Raw genomic sequence first — 15,662 nt, forward strand, 5'->3', positions numbered from 1 at the left:
AAGAGGCTGGCATCTATGACGGGGCCCCTGGGGACCCTGGGAGAGCAGGCAAGTCATCTGCAGTCAGCAGTAAGACTGTATCTAAGAGCACAACGGAGAGCTTGCCTTTGACCCTGTCCTCCCTGACTCAGCAGCGCCCGTCAGAATGGGGTGCTCAGAAACTCAGTCAGCGAGCTCTGCCCAGGTGGCCACCTTCCATCTCTGCTCTAATGCTCCGTGTCTGGGGGCTTGCGTGCCTGGGTGGGACGTCTTCATTAAAAACAAAGGTTTTTTTATGTGTATGGCTGTTTTGCCTGCACGTGTCTGTGTCTGGTGCCTGTGGAGGCCAGAAGAAGGCATTAGACTCTCTGGAACAGGGGTTACAGATGGTTTAGTTGTGAGACCACGTGGGTGCTGGGAATTGAACTTGGATCCTCTGGAAAAACAGCCAGTGCTCTTAACCAGCCCCTGAAAACCCTATTTCTAGTAGGATCGCCCAGGTATGAAGAAGCTGTGGGTTGTATTCCCTGCTTATCAGAATTGAGCTGCTTTAAAAAGGAGGTACAAGTTGTTGAGTGTTGGTGACTTTCTTTTCCTCATTAAGAACTCAATTCCTTGGGGGCTGGGGAAGAGGGACAAGACAGCTTCATAGCTGCAACGTCTAACATCTTAAGAAAACGTAAAAAAGTGCCAGTGGCGTGCAGAAAACCGAGAAAGAGCACAGACTCCAGGCTGGGGGGGGGGGGGAGTCTGTCTGACATTAAGCTGACGTCAGGGTTAAGTAAGAACATGTGTGAAGAACTGAGCATGCGTGAGGTTTTACAGAGTGCATCTTAACTCTCTAACTTCAGTTTCGCCATTCCTAATCGGTCTGATGTTTAGATACTTCAGATATACAAGATCAAGTGCACATCTTCTTACATATTACTTCTTATAGCCCATGACGATGACTGTGTTCAAGCAGAGGGTGGGGCCAGGGGTCCTAGAGCTTTAGGATGTGCCAGGGAAAGGCAGGCTGTGGGTGGGAAGGTCTCACAGTGAGCCTTCCCCATGGGAGGGGTCTTCCCTTTCTGGAAGGCACTAAGTGCTGGGAAAAGACTTGCAGGGGACGACTCAAGAGGGGTGACGGTGGGTTAAACTCTCTTGACCATACCGCCTGGAGTCAGCCGGCAGGCTTTTTGTGTTGAGGCCTGCACAGTGAGAACCTTAGACTAGACCACAGGCCACACAGGCTTGCTGTGACCACTTTGTCCCCTGAGTGTGGCCTAACACATACTGATAACCAGACACTCAAGTTTTGATTTGCTTTCAATAAATCTTAGTTTCTGGACATTAAAATCTGAATTCCGTGGGGATTTTATTTGTCAAATACAATTCTTTTGACGTCTTTTCTAACCACTGGCTGGCTGTGGGCCACCGTTTGCTTTCCCTGTTACAGGTCGTGTACCAGGGAGAGACTTTATAGTGACAGAGTCTTTGTAGACTATGCTGGCTTCACACTTACAGAGGTCTCCCCACCTGCCTCCCAAGTGCTGGGGTTAAAGGCGTGTGCCACCATGCCTGGCTGAAACTGGCCTGTGAAGCCAGGGTAGTGAGGAAGCACAGTTCTGTCTGACTCCTGTGCTGTAGTTGCTTGACAGATTGTTCCTACATTGTTTAGACTATGTGCTTAACAAATGATTAAGATTGTGCAAAATATGCAGATGGCTCATACCACGGTGTGCAGAGTGCAGACTCCGGAGACTAACAGTGTTTTAGCTTCTATTCAACTGTTTACTCTCCAAGGGACCTTGGGCTTGGTTCTGATCTGTAACCTATGCTTTAAACCTATGTTTAAGCACTGGTGCTGAGGAATCCATGAGAAAACAAAGCACTCAGCCTATGCTTCAATAAATGCCAGGATGACATCTAATTTTGCCGCATGTCCTACACTGTCTTGCAACAAATAGGGAGACCAAAAATAACTGCACCATCTTTGGGGGGGGGGGTGTCTCTATTTCATTCCAAGTCAAAATCTCCCATGCATGCCAAGACTGAACCAAGGGTCCAAGGGTCAGGACTAGGAGGATGCCCACCACACAGCTACATGTTAGCACCCTTTCGGGATGGTTGAGGCTGAGACACAGAGTTTAGACCTAACGCTGGCTGCTCACTGCCTGGCATGGTAACACATTCCTTTCCATTTTCTTTCTACCCGTGACAGCACCCATGAGAGGACATTAGCTCAGCCTATGGTAATCTGGGTGTGTCAGTACTAGTGGGTATTAGTTGCCGGCTACTGACCCCAAAGGCAAATGCAAATCGGCAGAAAAAAGGACAGGCCCTAGCAAGACTAATTAGATTGTTACTGAAAATCAAAAACTCATTCGGGGCAGTGTGGCCCCATCACACTATCTTCCAATGGGAAAACAATCTGCTTGAGATCCACAGCCAGAGGAAGGTTCTAGTTTGCCAAACACTTTTTTTTTTTTTTTTTTTTGCGAGGTGGTTTCAGCTGAAAACAAGCCCTGCTCTCACTCCACTGCCTGTCACTTCCTTTGCAAGTCAGACTCATTAGGAGGGGCCCACTTAGACCCCTGCATTCTGCCTCAAGGCCCCCACACACAGGGCAGGGAGGGAGGCATCCCTCCAGCCAGAAGACTTGGGAGGGGAATGAGACGAATGTTTCAGGAGGAGGACAATAAAGCAAAGACTTAGAAGGAGGTAAAGAATTCGGATCTAGCTCTGCCCCAGTGGTGGAATGGAGGCTGTTTTGCTGGTAACAGAGGTAGGCTTGGGAGGCGTGGCCTTAGGCCTACTTCTTCCCATCAGGAGTGCTGTCTGTCACTTGGATTAAGTTCCATCTGGTATTCAAAGGGCTGTGATTCTCAACCATGGTCACATACCCATCAGTAGGGGACCGATGCCCAGGTCTCAATCAATCCAAACCATAGAGCACTTGGTATATGGTAACAGCGCCCAGATGGATCTAACGTTTGAGAGCTCCTGTCCTTGGTTACTTTAGTCCCTAATTGGTACACATACATTTGGGTTGCTGTTGGCTGAGAAAGTGCTCTGTGCACTTCACAAAGACCCCACCAATGAAATAAGTATGTGTCCATGGATGCACACAGGTAAATGTACACAGCTGTGTATCTATGTGCAGCTGAGTCTCTAGGGGAAGAGAAGGTGATAATGGCAACTCTAACAGTGACCCCTGCTTGCCCACTACCACCCTGAACTGGGTTCTTACGTCCATCCCATTCTACAGACTCCATCTCCAGAACCAGTTTTACAGATACCTGGACGTGGAGGCGCTCATGGAAGGGATGGGTACTGGGCTTCTGGGACCAACAAGAAGAGAAAACCTGCCTGGAGTAGCGGAGGAGGGAAGTGAGGTGGACAGGAAGGGCAAGAGCTAGAGCTCCTGCGTGTCCGAGGACTCGACGGACCTGGAGAGTCTGGCCACCACTCGGGTCAGGGCCCTGTTCTCAGCCTGCAGTTGCTCGTTCATCTGCTTCAAGGTTTGAATCTGTTTTAGCTGGTGAAGGTTCTGCAGAGAGTGAGACACGAAGACAGACAAGACAGACAAGACAGACAGAGGGGGAAAGTAGGACAAAGAAACGACGTGACTTTCTGTTCCTGGTTTTAGTGTGCATGCAAAGAGGGAGTTGGGATAAGGCAGGCGTAATGAGCTCGAGCTGAGACAGGAGGAGGAAGAAGAGGAGGAGGAGGAGAGGGAGGGGGAGGGGGAGGAGGAGGGGGAGGGGGAAGAGGAGGAGGAGGGAGGAGCAGGAGGAGGGAGGAGGGAGGAGGGAGGAGGAGGAAGAGGAGCAGGAGGAGGAGGAGGAAGAGGAAGAGGAGCAGGAGGAGGAGGAAGAAGAGGAAGAAGAGGAAGAGGAGCAGGAGGAGGAGGAGGAAGAGGAGCAGGAGGAGGAGGAGGAGGAGGAAATGCACTGGAAGAGGAGGAGGAGGAGGAAGAGGAGGAGGAGGAAATGCACTGGAAGAGGAGGAGGAGGAAGAAGAGGAGGAGGAAGAGGAGGAGGAGGAGGAAGAGGAGGAGGAGGAGATGCACTGGAAGAGGAGGAGGAGGAGGAAGAGGAGGAGGAGGAGGAGGAGGAAATGCACTGGAAGAGGAGGAGGAGGAAGAGGAGGAGGAGGAAGAGGAGGAGGAGGAGGAAATGCACTGGAAGAGGAGGAGGAGGAAGAGGAGGAGGAGGAAGAGGAGGAAGAGATGCACTGGAAGAGGAAGAGCTGTCTGTGGTCTGTGGATGAGCCCTGAGCATGCTGGGATTAGCTACATCAAACCCCACAAGTGATCACTAGAAACGAGAGGCCAACAAATGGCTTGGACCTTCTGACAAATTCACATGCAGAGCCACAGCCTAGGGACTCTCCTTCATTGTCACTGGGACTGGGCTGAAGATTTGGGAGGGGATTCCTAAATCAAACATCACCCTTCTCTCTTCATCTTGTCCTCACACACTTGACCCCCACCCCTATTTGTTTTCTTGCTTAATTAAAAAACACAACCAGAGGGGTGTTTTCTTTAAGCACTTCCTGCATAGAGCATGCATTAGTAAGAAGGCTGATGTGACACCTGCCAGCTCTTTGGGTGGACCTGCAACCTGTTTTGCAGGAAGCATAGTCAACTTTCCCAGTTCTCCCTAAAGCACACAGAGCTCGTGAGGTCCTGCAACTGTCAAACGGCCTCTGACCTACTCTACATGAGTATATGTATCACGAAGTTCACAGCTAACTTGTGCTCTCTGCCCTAGTTCGTGTCGAGGCTTGGAACATAAATACGTTTAAACAGATGTATAGTTTGGGAATTATAAATGCACAAAAGCAGAGACCTTGTAAGTGCCAGGTGATGATGGAACTGGCTAGGTCACTGTGCTCTAACCTTGCCCGTGCCTCAGTGTTGCAAAGGAATAGATAACCAACACAGTCAGTCTTCCTAATATTTCACAAGTGACTCATAGACTTCAATAAAGGGATCACAGCACAGGCTGCCAACTCTGCCACGTGCCTTCCTAAGGACCCTCTGCACTGACCTGGAATCTAAGACTATCAGTCCTCTTGGAAGAGGGAAATGGCTTTGTTATGCAAGGTCTGGGTCACAGTGGTGACAGAAAGGTTCCAGGTATCAGAGCAGACTCTCGTACTACATCACAGTGAGCGAGGACAGAAGCGAGAGATTAGCGGGGTGATGGTCTGCGAGTGAACCGGCAAGGAAATGAAAGTAGCAGGAGAGAAACAGTAAAAAGAAAAACAAATGGAGACACACTGCTCAAGAGTTCTTTGCCCAGAGAGGAAGAATGACTACCCCAGAAAAGGAATGGCCCCCAGGCACCTCTGGCAACTCTAAGTATCTTGACCACAGAGGGGACAGGTAAGGGAGACCAGAACCGCCATGGAGGGCTTTAAAGACATGAGTAGAAACACGGAAACCCCTGGTAATGCCGTTCATTGGTGCTGACCTCTGATCAAAGCTTGGAATACACACACAGTCATTACAGGGAGTGGCCATTGTCTCTGAGGGGTTTCATAGCAATCCACTATAAAAGTGGCCTAGTCTGCCATGTGGACACAGGCAGCTCTAGGTGGAAGAATCTGGAAGCTATCTGCGTGGAGGGTGGTAGGGAACATCTGGTGGAGTGTTCTGCAGGAAGCAGTCATGAACACAAGCATGGCAGAGACTTGATGAGGACAAGGAGGAAGAGGAAGAGGAGGAGGAGGAGGAGGGCAGAGCATGGAGCCCAGGGTGGGGCACAGGGCAAGCTGGCTAGCATACTTCCAGAGTAAGCAAAGTGGAGTCCAGAAGCACCTTACAGGGGGATGGCTGCTGGGCCCTTCTCATGCAAGGGCCTGAGATAGGGAGGGTAGGATCTAGCAAGAAGCTGAAGCTTAGTGGAGGATGCATCAGTACAAAGTCGTTGGATATGGACACCCAAGACAAGTGCAGAGCAGCTCAGCTCAACTGACATGCACCCCTGTCAGATCTGTCATATAGCTCTACTCCGATCTGGTGGAGTAGAGTTTCTCCTAGGGAGAGGCACACTTACCTTTGTGGGTAGACACCATGACCATCTCTCAACCACAGAGCCCTCCATATGCCTGGGAGGGCCCTTCTCATGGACCTTTGTGTTTTGTTGGTATCGGGGAAAACAGGCAGTGATGTCACTTTTGGACTTGAGTGACCACTGAGCTTTCAAGCAAGCACAGGAAGTCACCCCTACACATAGCGCCCTATTAATGGCTCCAGGAGACACTGGACTGCATAATCTGAGTGCACAAACACAGAACGGGTCCCGAGGCCTGGTAAGATTCCCCAGACGTGACAACTGTACTATTCACTGACCATCTCACACAGATGTTCAGTCATCAATCCTCAGAGAGTTGGTGAGCATACGTGATAACCTAATGAAGACCTTGAGAACCAAACAGTCACATTCTTCAACTCCTTTAGAGCCAGCCACAGGATTTCATAATATATTCATAAAATTGAAGAAGGTACAGACAGAAACTTAACTGAAGCGTGACTGGGCAGTCTGAAGCACTTCCCCCTTAGGCCTGTACAAATTATGTTTAGGGCAGTACAGCCTAGGTGTTTATCCCCCATTTGGCTTTGCAAATGGCAGGAGAGAATAATGGGGACTGAGTGATGAGGTGGATTTCTAACACAATCTCAGAAGCAACTTACTCACTGATTTGGGGGCCAGTTACGATCTGGTTCTACTTGATAATTTATATATTTCTCCCTTTATGTCTATGGGCTTTAATTGCATGCATGTCTGTGCACCACATGTGTGCAGTACCAGAAGTGGCCAGAGGGGGCACTGGAACCTCTGGACTGGAGTTAGAGACGGTTGTGAGCCACCAGGTGGGTGTTGAAAATTGAACTCAGGTCCTCTGGAAGCAGCTGATGCTCTAACCTCTGAGCCCTCTCTCCAGGCTCTTAAATTTGGCAAATGACTTTTGATTAGAAGGAATAAATACTTGCATGTGTTGTAAGCTCTTGAAATGCTGAAGAAATGAATGCATGGCCTAGTTTAGAAAAAAACACAGTTTGATAGGATAAGAATATAGAAACATGCAAACCTGTGTCAACCCAAAGGATCGAGAGCAACTTGGAATACCAAAGAGCTTCTGTACTTGGCAGTTTAGTGTGTGTGTGTGTGTGTGTGTGTGTGTGAGTGTGTGTGTGAGAGAGAGAAAGAGAGAGAGAGAGAGAGAGAGAGAGAGAGAGAGAGAGAGAGAGATAAGCTCCAGGTCAGTATTTCGGTCCGTTCTTTCTGCCCCCTGCATCTCCCTTCCCTTGTTTTTGAGATTGGGCCTCATGTATCTTACACTGGCCCAGAGCTTGCTGGGTTACATATATGCATCACCATGGTTGGTTTATGTGGTCTGAGGATCAAACCCAGGGCTAACTGCATGTTTTGTAAGGATTCTACCTAGTAAGCTATATTCTTTTTTCTTATTTTATTTATTTTTTGAGGTTGTTTATTTTCTCTTCTCTTCTCTTCTCTTCTCTTCTCTTCTCTTCTCCCCTTCTCTCCCCTCCCCCCCCCCTCTGTCTGTCCTGAAAAGGTCTTCATGTAGACCAGGCTGGTCTTGAACTCACAGAGATATATATGCACGATGTATGTGCTTGGTGCTCACAGAACTAGAGTTGTGTATTATTGTAAAACATCACGTGGGTGCTGGGAACTGAACCCAGGTCTTCTGCAAGAACAGCGAGTGCCCTTAACCACTGAGCTGACTCTCTAGCCATCCATGTCTAGGCCCTTCTTACCAAGTGTATGGACAGCAGCCTAACCACAGAGTACAGAGGGCACAGCCGAGGGTCTTGGAAGATACTACAGTAAGCGGGGTGGATTTGGAAAATCCAGAAGATGAAAAAATGCCATGGTGTTTGTGAGGGTAGCGTTCTGTCTGCTCAAGAGAATCAAACACTATTCCTACTTGCTGGTATTTTTGGGTCAATTAGGAAATGTGTAGTGTCTGAAGGGTACCTGTTACTGCTTCAGATTCTACATGGCTATTACTAGTCACATGGTGGGTTGGCGACCAGGAAATGAGGGGTAGGCTTGACATTTCCCCTTCACTACAACTGTAAGGGGTAACGGGACTGAGTACAGGCTCTGAAAACTTTTCCTTGTGTGCGGTGAGGTATCCATAAGCAACATCTTTTTAGGCCATTAAAACCACCACTGTCTCTTGGGAAGTAATCCACTTGCACACCAGAGACCTCACTCACCGAGGACACTGGGGATTTGTCTGACACTGCCCCAGGGTTTCTGCCTGCTAGAAATCTACATCTGACATTGCAGTCCACTAAAATAACATTTGTGGAGGAAGGAAGAATCTGAGCAAGCTGACATGGCCATGTATCGCCATGAACTTCAGGGATGAGCTGCTCCGATATCTTAGACAGGTGGCTCCCCTAAGCAGCCCCATGTTCCTTGCTTCCTTTCCTATGGCAACGGTCTGGCACTCAACATTGGCAACAATCCATTCAGGAAGCTAAGGGAAGTAGTAATGGTTGCTGTCGGTCATCCTTGAGAAGGATGGCAGTAAGCCCTCAAGTAGGTCATGTGGAGGTATGAGTTGCTCTAGTTCTAGTGGGTGAAGGTCAAGAACTCTAGAATACTGCAGAGGAAATGGCCTAGGACAGGAAATCAATATGCAAATCAATTTTGATACTGCTATAGAATGACTCAGCGGCTTTCCTCCTGCTAGAGCTGTGTTTGGTGAGGAAAGCCTGAGGCCACGCCAGAGCGGGGAGAATTTGTCCTAGCTCTTTCACCAGTCTCCCAATGGGAAGTCTCTGCTTTGAAAACCTTGCAAGTTCGGCTTGGGATTTTTGCCTCCAGCCTGCTGGAGGTCTGCCCTGTGTCCCAGTCAGTCGCTCCTACAGGGCCCCTGCGGTGGCCACAGTAGATGCGGTATGAACTGAGCGAGCACCGAGGTGCTAAGGGGAGCTGCTCACTTCCTGACTTCCTGAGCATGCGGTTGGCAGTGACATTTAGAGCAGGCGAGCCCAGGCTCAAGTGTCTGCTTCAGCAGGCGTTCAGACAACAGGCGCGCCAAGACAGACAGACAGAGAGAGAGAGAGAGAGAGAGAGAGCGCGCCTTTACCTTCATCTCTTCCTCCATCTCCGACATCTTCCGCTCCAGCGCTCGCCTCTCCTATTGAGAAACAAGGAGCTTGTTGAAGAGAGAAAGGCATCGAGAGCTTGTTGAAGAGAGAAAGGCATCGAGAAGCTGCCTCCACATGCCACTCCACGAGCAGCTTCATGATCTTTGAGTCTGTCTCGACTAGGGCCGCCCTTTCTCCACACATGCACTGTCCTGCCACCATGGGACAGTGCTACTTCACTGACGATGGATGGTCCTATTACCTAAGTCTTCTATAAGAAAAGTAGAAGAAACAGGGGTGGCATCTGGCTAACGTCCTTTGCAAGTTAAAATTTTCAAATGACTGCAAGTAACTAGGACCCTTGCTCTCTACAAACAAAAATCCACCGCCTTTAGTATCACTCCACCTAGGTTCCCAGGGAACTTCACCTCAGGGAGCGGATGGGCGGACATCACTGCCTGCAACTTCTTCCTCCCCTTGCTTTCTCTCAAGTTAGTAACTCTTAGTTTAGCCTGAATTCATCGAGGAGCTGTTAAGCAGATGAGATGCCAAGGAGGACTAGTTATAGGCCAAGGGAACGAAACAGAAAACTTAGCTTTTCCCACAGACAATGAGAAAGACAGGAATATACTATATCCTTAGAGTCAGATAGGGGTCATCACTAAATCTAACTGGGATTCCCCAATCCAAGGATGTAAAGTCCCAGATATAAATATCTGACATCAGGTCAGGAATCTGACTAGAACGTCCTCTGCCAGAGGGCTGATGAAAGTCTGACTGCCCAGGTCTTAAATCATAAGACCTAGGTCAATGGCAAAGAGTCTTGATGAAAAACTTCCTTTAAAAAATATTTCTGAGTGTGTGCACATGTGCGTGCGTGTGTATCCATACCGTGGTATGGAGGTCAGAGAACAACCTGGGCCCAGTCCTCTCCATCCACTGCGGGTTCTGCTGTCAGGCCTCACACAGCAAGCATTTGACCGTTGAGCCGCCACACAGGCGTCTGCCTTCTTTTGAGACTAGGTTTGCTAATTTTGTGGATGGCCTGGAACTCGCTATGAAATATAGGCTGGACTTGAATTTGTGACAATCTTCCTGCCTCTGTCTCTGCCTCTCAAATGGGATTACAGGTGTGTGACCAGATAAAAACTTCCTTTCTGTCTGAGGTCATGGAAAAAGGGAGAAAGCCCTTAGACCTGTGTGCATGTTTAAATAACCAAATATCTTGGAGCTGTGTGTATGTGTGCAGTTCTGAAGGCAGAAGAAGAATGCACAGGATGACTTCCCAAGGCTCCTTCCCACCCAAAAACTGGCACGTTCAAAGTAACCAACTATACGGGAAAGCCAGACTGGTCATCAAATTACTGTCCAGAGTTAGACCAAAAAAAAAAAAAAAAGAAAGAAAAAGATTAAGCTGGGAACGGAATGTGGCAGAGCTCCTGCCTTCTTAAGATGAACTTTTTCCATTGGCACGGACAACAAAGTTAGAGAAGGTCAGAGGAAGACGTGCAGCAGGCGGCCAAGGGAGACAGATGAGCATACCCGCTTCTCCACCTCCAGCACCGAGGACCGGTCAGAGGTCTTCTCTTGTTTCTGCTGTGCAAACACAAGGACAACACCTGTTGTTTAGGCTGTCTCACGTGTAGTCAGGAGCCCCGCTTTGCTCTGCTTTACCACTACGTCCAGAAAGAGGCAGCAGGGTTCTGGGATTTCCCTTTAGCGAGAGTCTCAAGCAAACAGACTGTGAGATTTCGAACCCTGACACTTGCCTTGAACAGGAAGTGGGATGGCCCCCAGGGAGGGGAAGGTAAGAACAGTTTCTGAGGCTAAGCATGTGTGTGTACAGATGCTACTCGTAATACATCCCCAGCTCTCATCTTCCCTCTCCCAAATACTAACTCTCCTTACACCAGATTACCCCTGCTCCGCTCAAGAGACTCAGCTTCCCTTTATAGTCTGCAGGGCCCCAAACTTGAATGCAGTCCTTGGGGCACTCTTGTAGCCATCTTTCCCTGTCACTTCTGTTCTGAGCACTGAGACCATTTCCCTTCTAGTGCGGTAGTCTCCTTAGACAGCTTCAGGTGTCTGAACAGAACATTTCCACGTTTATCTGTTAGGCTTCCTTCTTAATCTGTTAAGATTTTACCTGACAAAGGATTTACAGTACATTTAGATCACTACTGACTTTCAGTTCAATCCTGCGGAGGAGTAAGATGATTTGTCCACTACACCTAAGAAGAGTAACTCAGGGAGTGGCCCTGCCTTCAGTCAAGGAATGTAGGAATCTCTAAGTCTCCTTTGGTCTTCAGGTTAGAGGACTAGGCAGAATTTCGTGTGTTCAATGGGCGTTTAGTGACAAAGGAGGATTCTCCTCTCCTGCCTAGCACAATGCCCAGACTGCCGCAGTAAGAGGGGACACTAGGCTGCCCTGCAGATGTTCCCTCCTCTTCCTTCCTTTCTTCTCAACTACCGAGTAGCTAAAAGTAACAACAAAACTTAGAATTCTGGCTCTCATCCTAGACTTTCACCTTCTGCTCTCAAGGTCATGGCTGTCTGCCTTTATATCGAATCTCCTGAGAAGTGGAAAGGAAAGGGGGAAACGTATTAGGGATCTCGGAATTTGTTTATAACTTCTTTTGTTTCTTTCCTAAGCTTGAAGAGCTGGGAAGATTTCGATATTTGTGAAGTTCAGAAAACAAAGGACTAGCTTTTTGTTTGCTTGTGTAGTTTTAAGTGAGTTGGCATTTATGTAGGATGCTGCATGTGTCCATGTGGGGACTGTCTCCAAACAAATGCATGAGGCTGACAGGCCCACCCGCCCTCCCTCCACAATCCCAGCAAACATCTCCATTTTTGGTAAATAGACTTGGTCTGTAGCACTATCATTTCTTTCTAAGCTTCAAATAGCTTGTACTTGGTAAAATTAAGTATATCCCAGCATACCTAGCAGAGCAGCTGGCTGGGTTGCGATGGCGCCCCAGGGACTGGGAAGGACCAACTAGATTCTGATCTGTGTGGGTCACTCTGAGCAGTTTGTTATGCTGGGGAAGAACTCCAGGAGCTCTGGCTAGCGTCAGCAGCCCCCACTGAGGAGCGGGGCTGCAGTGCTTTTTGTGGGGCTGCTCCTTTATGTTCTGAGAGGGGCACAGCTTCTGGGAGCAGTGTAAGGGCTGCATTTAGTACTAACACTGCCCATCTGGAAGCTATTCAGAACTAAACTAGTCTCTGACAAGACATACTGCCTAGTTTAGCAATGCGGAGGGGAAAGTGACCATAAAACGTATTTATCCTGCCCCCCCCACCTGATGGCAGGGTTATAATTTTGTCATGGACTTTTCTTTAAATCAGAGACCTTCCTTCCCACCCCCACAACATGGCTTTAAATCTAGTGTGTGTTAGCTGTAGGCCTCAGAAAGTGCAGTAAGAGCCACGTATGGCTCCTGTGCCCCTCTTTGCTGCCTTGTGCACCCCACAGGGGCTACAGTAAGATGCTAAGATAGTACTCAACCCTTCCCTGACTACATACCATGAGCCTGGGATCCCAGGAGCCTGTAATTTCATTTTTCATTTGGGTTATATCATATTACCAGATTAAGCAGCCACCTCTGGTTTTCATTTTATATTCTCATAAAGAATCCTTTTTTACCTCAGTTCTGCTTTTGAAATACTCAGTCGGCAGGCATTCTGGGAGGGAAATAACTGAACAGGCTTCCTGAACTCTGCACCAACGGAAGGCCAGCTGCTGTAGCTTTCAGCTGCAGGGCTTGTTTCATGGGCAATGAGACCATGTCCCCCAGTGGCCTCTCAGATTTGTGTAATTAAATCAGGCCTGGTGGTAAGAGGGAGTGGCTTACCCCATCTCACTGTCACCAGTTCCATAGAACCAGATGCAAGGGGGAACACCTTTGCTTCAAGGTGGAGTCCCCTGGAACCTAATCTGGACCACTTCATCTCGGGCGTAAACAAACCACTTAGGTTATTTGGGCTCCATGTTGGGTTTTCTATACTCGGTTATAGTCTAGTGCTTATTTCTCTCCACAAGGTGAGGCACAGAGGACCTGAACTGGAGCACCAGCAGGATGGGAAGAACCACTTAGAACTGACCCAGTACTGTCCCGACTGTCCTTCCGCTGTGAGAAGCTATATTAATATCAACGGCTAGCATTCAGAACATCAGTTAGTGGTTCATGGAACTAACTGTCAGTTTTCAAACTTATTCCATTATTTAGGAGCTCCCGCCTGTCGGCTTGAGGAAGTACCACCTGGATTCCATCTCCCAGCTTGTCCCCTAGATAGATAGCACCCCCTCCCCTCCCTCCCTCCCTTTCACCTTCCCCCTCCTCTTCACCCTCCCTGGCCTTGCCCACCCTTCCTTACCTGGGCCATCTTCTCAAGCTTGGCTTTGATATCAGCAAGTTCCAGCTGGGCCTCCTGAAGCTTTGTTTTCAGCTTTTGGTTTTCGGTCAGGGCACTCTCATAGAGCTGTGAAGGGAACAGAACCAAGTCACTGCATGGGCTCCTAGTAGAAGAACTCATAGTTCCGCTCTGAGCTTCCATGATCACCTAGGTGCAGAAGAGGAGGGTGGTCTATGAAGAGCCACTGCTCTCTGGCTCAGGGCAGTGGGCTCTCAGGTGCTGACACAGGAGAGAGATGGAGAGCCCCACCGTCAGGGAAGCTAAACCCTGGGGGGAAAACCACACACCCATTTCTCCCACAAGATATAAAACAGACTTATTGTTTTTGGAACTGGGTTTGTTGGGTTTTTTTTTTTTGTCAAATTTTGCTTAACAACAACAAAAAATATCAACCAAAATATTTCCTTAACCAAAATGTTTTGGTTCCCCATCACCCCCTGCATCTCAAACACCTGAAAGGGAATGTTTCCAAAGTCCAAAGAGCAAGAGCCGAGAGAAGTAGATGGTAATTTTTAAAAACTAGCACCAAAAAGTATTTGGTTGATATTCAAAACACCTTATCAAAAGCATTTGTTTCTTAAAGTAAGTCTAACTGAATAGTTCTCATGGGCTCAGACACACAGAATTATGCTTTTTACTCTTTAAAAGTAGTACATTTCTTACTTTACCCTACACTTCTGAATATTTAACTCTAGGCATACGCTCACTACGGTAATAAAAACAACACGAATAGTCTTCCGTGGGTAGAAGGTGAAGCAAACAGCTCTGAGAAGTACCGCCGTACTCCTTATTCAGAACTTTGTTTTACTACTGGTGGAAAAGGCTAAAAGTTTTATATGGCAAAAGTCAAGAATAGGAACCTGGAGAGAGATCCTACTTTTTTATAATCCCTGCTGCTGTCCTCTTCTACCCGGCTGGTCAGGCTGGCTAGACGAGCCTCCCTGGCCTCCCGACGGGCTCTTGCTGAAGCACGGTCACTGTGAGAGTCGCTGCTGGTCGGGTTACTGCCTCCTGACTCCAACCTGTAAGAGAAATAGTGAAGATGAAAGTCGGTTTTCAGAACAAAGTGTGTGTGTGTGTGTGTGAGTGTGTGTGTGTGTGTAAGAGAGAGACAGAGAGACAGATGTAGACAGAGACAGACAGAGAGAGACAGCCTAAGTCTAGTCAAGTCTAGTCTGTGCCTTTTCTAAGAGGCTAAGAACTCTGGCCAGAAACTTACCTCCCTTGACTCTCTTAGCCAGCATGCACAGGTCTCATGGACACACTGTGAGAGTGCGAATGAGCAATAACACAGATTGGGGCGAGATGCTATCATTTGCCAAGAATGGAGCTCACTTGAAAAACTGGTGGCTGGGACCATGTGCTGCTTTAAGTGTTAGAGCTTTGAAATTAACTGGAGTTGAATAGCTTCCTTCCCTAAAGAGTGTGCCTTTAAAACAAGTTTCTTGTGTCTGAAGGGCTCTTGGAAAATGATCACCATGAACCATCAATGAATCAGAAACACATGGGTTTGGAGAACGAGCCACTGGGAAGAGAGAGAAGGAATGGCACCCACAGCAGGCCACTTGGACTTCTGGGTGCACAACAGGTTTGCTGGAATGAAACATCCCAAGCAGCCTATTTTCTTCCCTGTATTCCATATCAAGACTTAGGCTTGTAGTTAAGATATCTATGCCTGGCAGGCGAGCTTCTAGAGCTGCTGGTGGCTCTATTTCCAGCACTGCTAAGAGTATCTGAGCTAATTACCAGCTAAGTGTCCTGGTGTCCTTTTAACCCTTCACACTAACTCCTGTTTCCTGTGCGCTGCTCTCTGCTCACTACTGGGCAGCACATACCAAAGCGCTGTACACTAACCAGCCCTCCAGAGCACTGGCCCCTGAACTGCTTTGGTTTGCACCATCACAGCTGTGAGACTGTCTGGTGTCTGTGGTGGCTGCCGGCAGAGCTGGCAGAGCTGGAGTAAGCACCGGGAAGGGCAGAGCAGCAGGTCCAGGAGGAGAGGGGGTGAGAGGAAGGTGGCAGCTGCACAGGGGGCTGGGCCTTTTTCTCTTAGAGACGCCAGAACCTGTGTCTTATTGCCCTCCCCACTCCCTGTGTTCACAGAAATCTCTGCACTGGTGATTTTCCTGACTATAACTGCCAT

At 48.4% G+C, this 15,662-nt stretch overlaps 1 protein-coding gene across 11 annotated transcripts in view; it reads right to left on the bottom strand.

Annotated features, from left to right (window-relative positions):
- Positions 1-15,662, bottom strand: part of Ppp1r12b (protein phosphatase 1, regulatory subunit 12B) — a 197,678-nt gene that overhangs the window by 7,788 nt on the left and 174,228 nt on the right. For 4 of the 11 annotated variants that reach the window (NM_001107178.4, XM_039090719.2, XM_006249880.5 and 1 more), the window contains 5 exon segments: positions 3,331-3,511; positions 9,103-9,153; positions 10,646-10,699; positions 13,481-13,585; positions 14,397-14,541. In NM_001107178.4, coding sequence (NP_001100648.1) covers positions 3,377-3,511; positions 9,103-9,153; positions 10,646-10,699; positions 13,481-13,585; positions 14,397-14,541 — 490 coding nt within the window. In that variant the 3' untranslated portion in view covers positions 3,331-3,376. 11 annotated transcript variants of the gene reach the window in all.

Source organism: Rattus norvegicus, chromosome 13 (genome assembly GCF_036323735.1).
Source record: "Rattus norvegicus strain BN/NHsdMcwi chromosome 13, GRCr8, whole genome shotgun sequence".
NCBI classification, from domain to species: domain Eukaryota; kingdom Metazoa; phylum Chordata; class Mammalia; order Rodentia; family Muridae; genus Rattus; species Rattus norvegicus.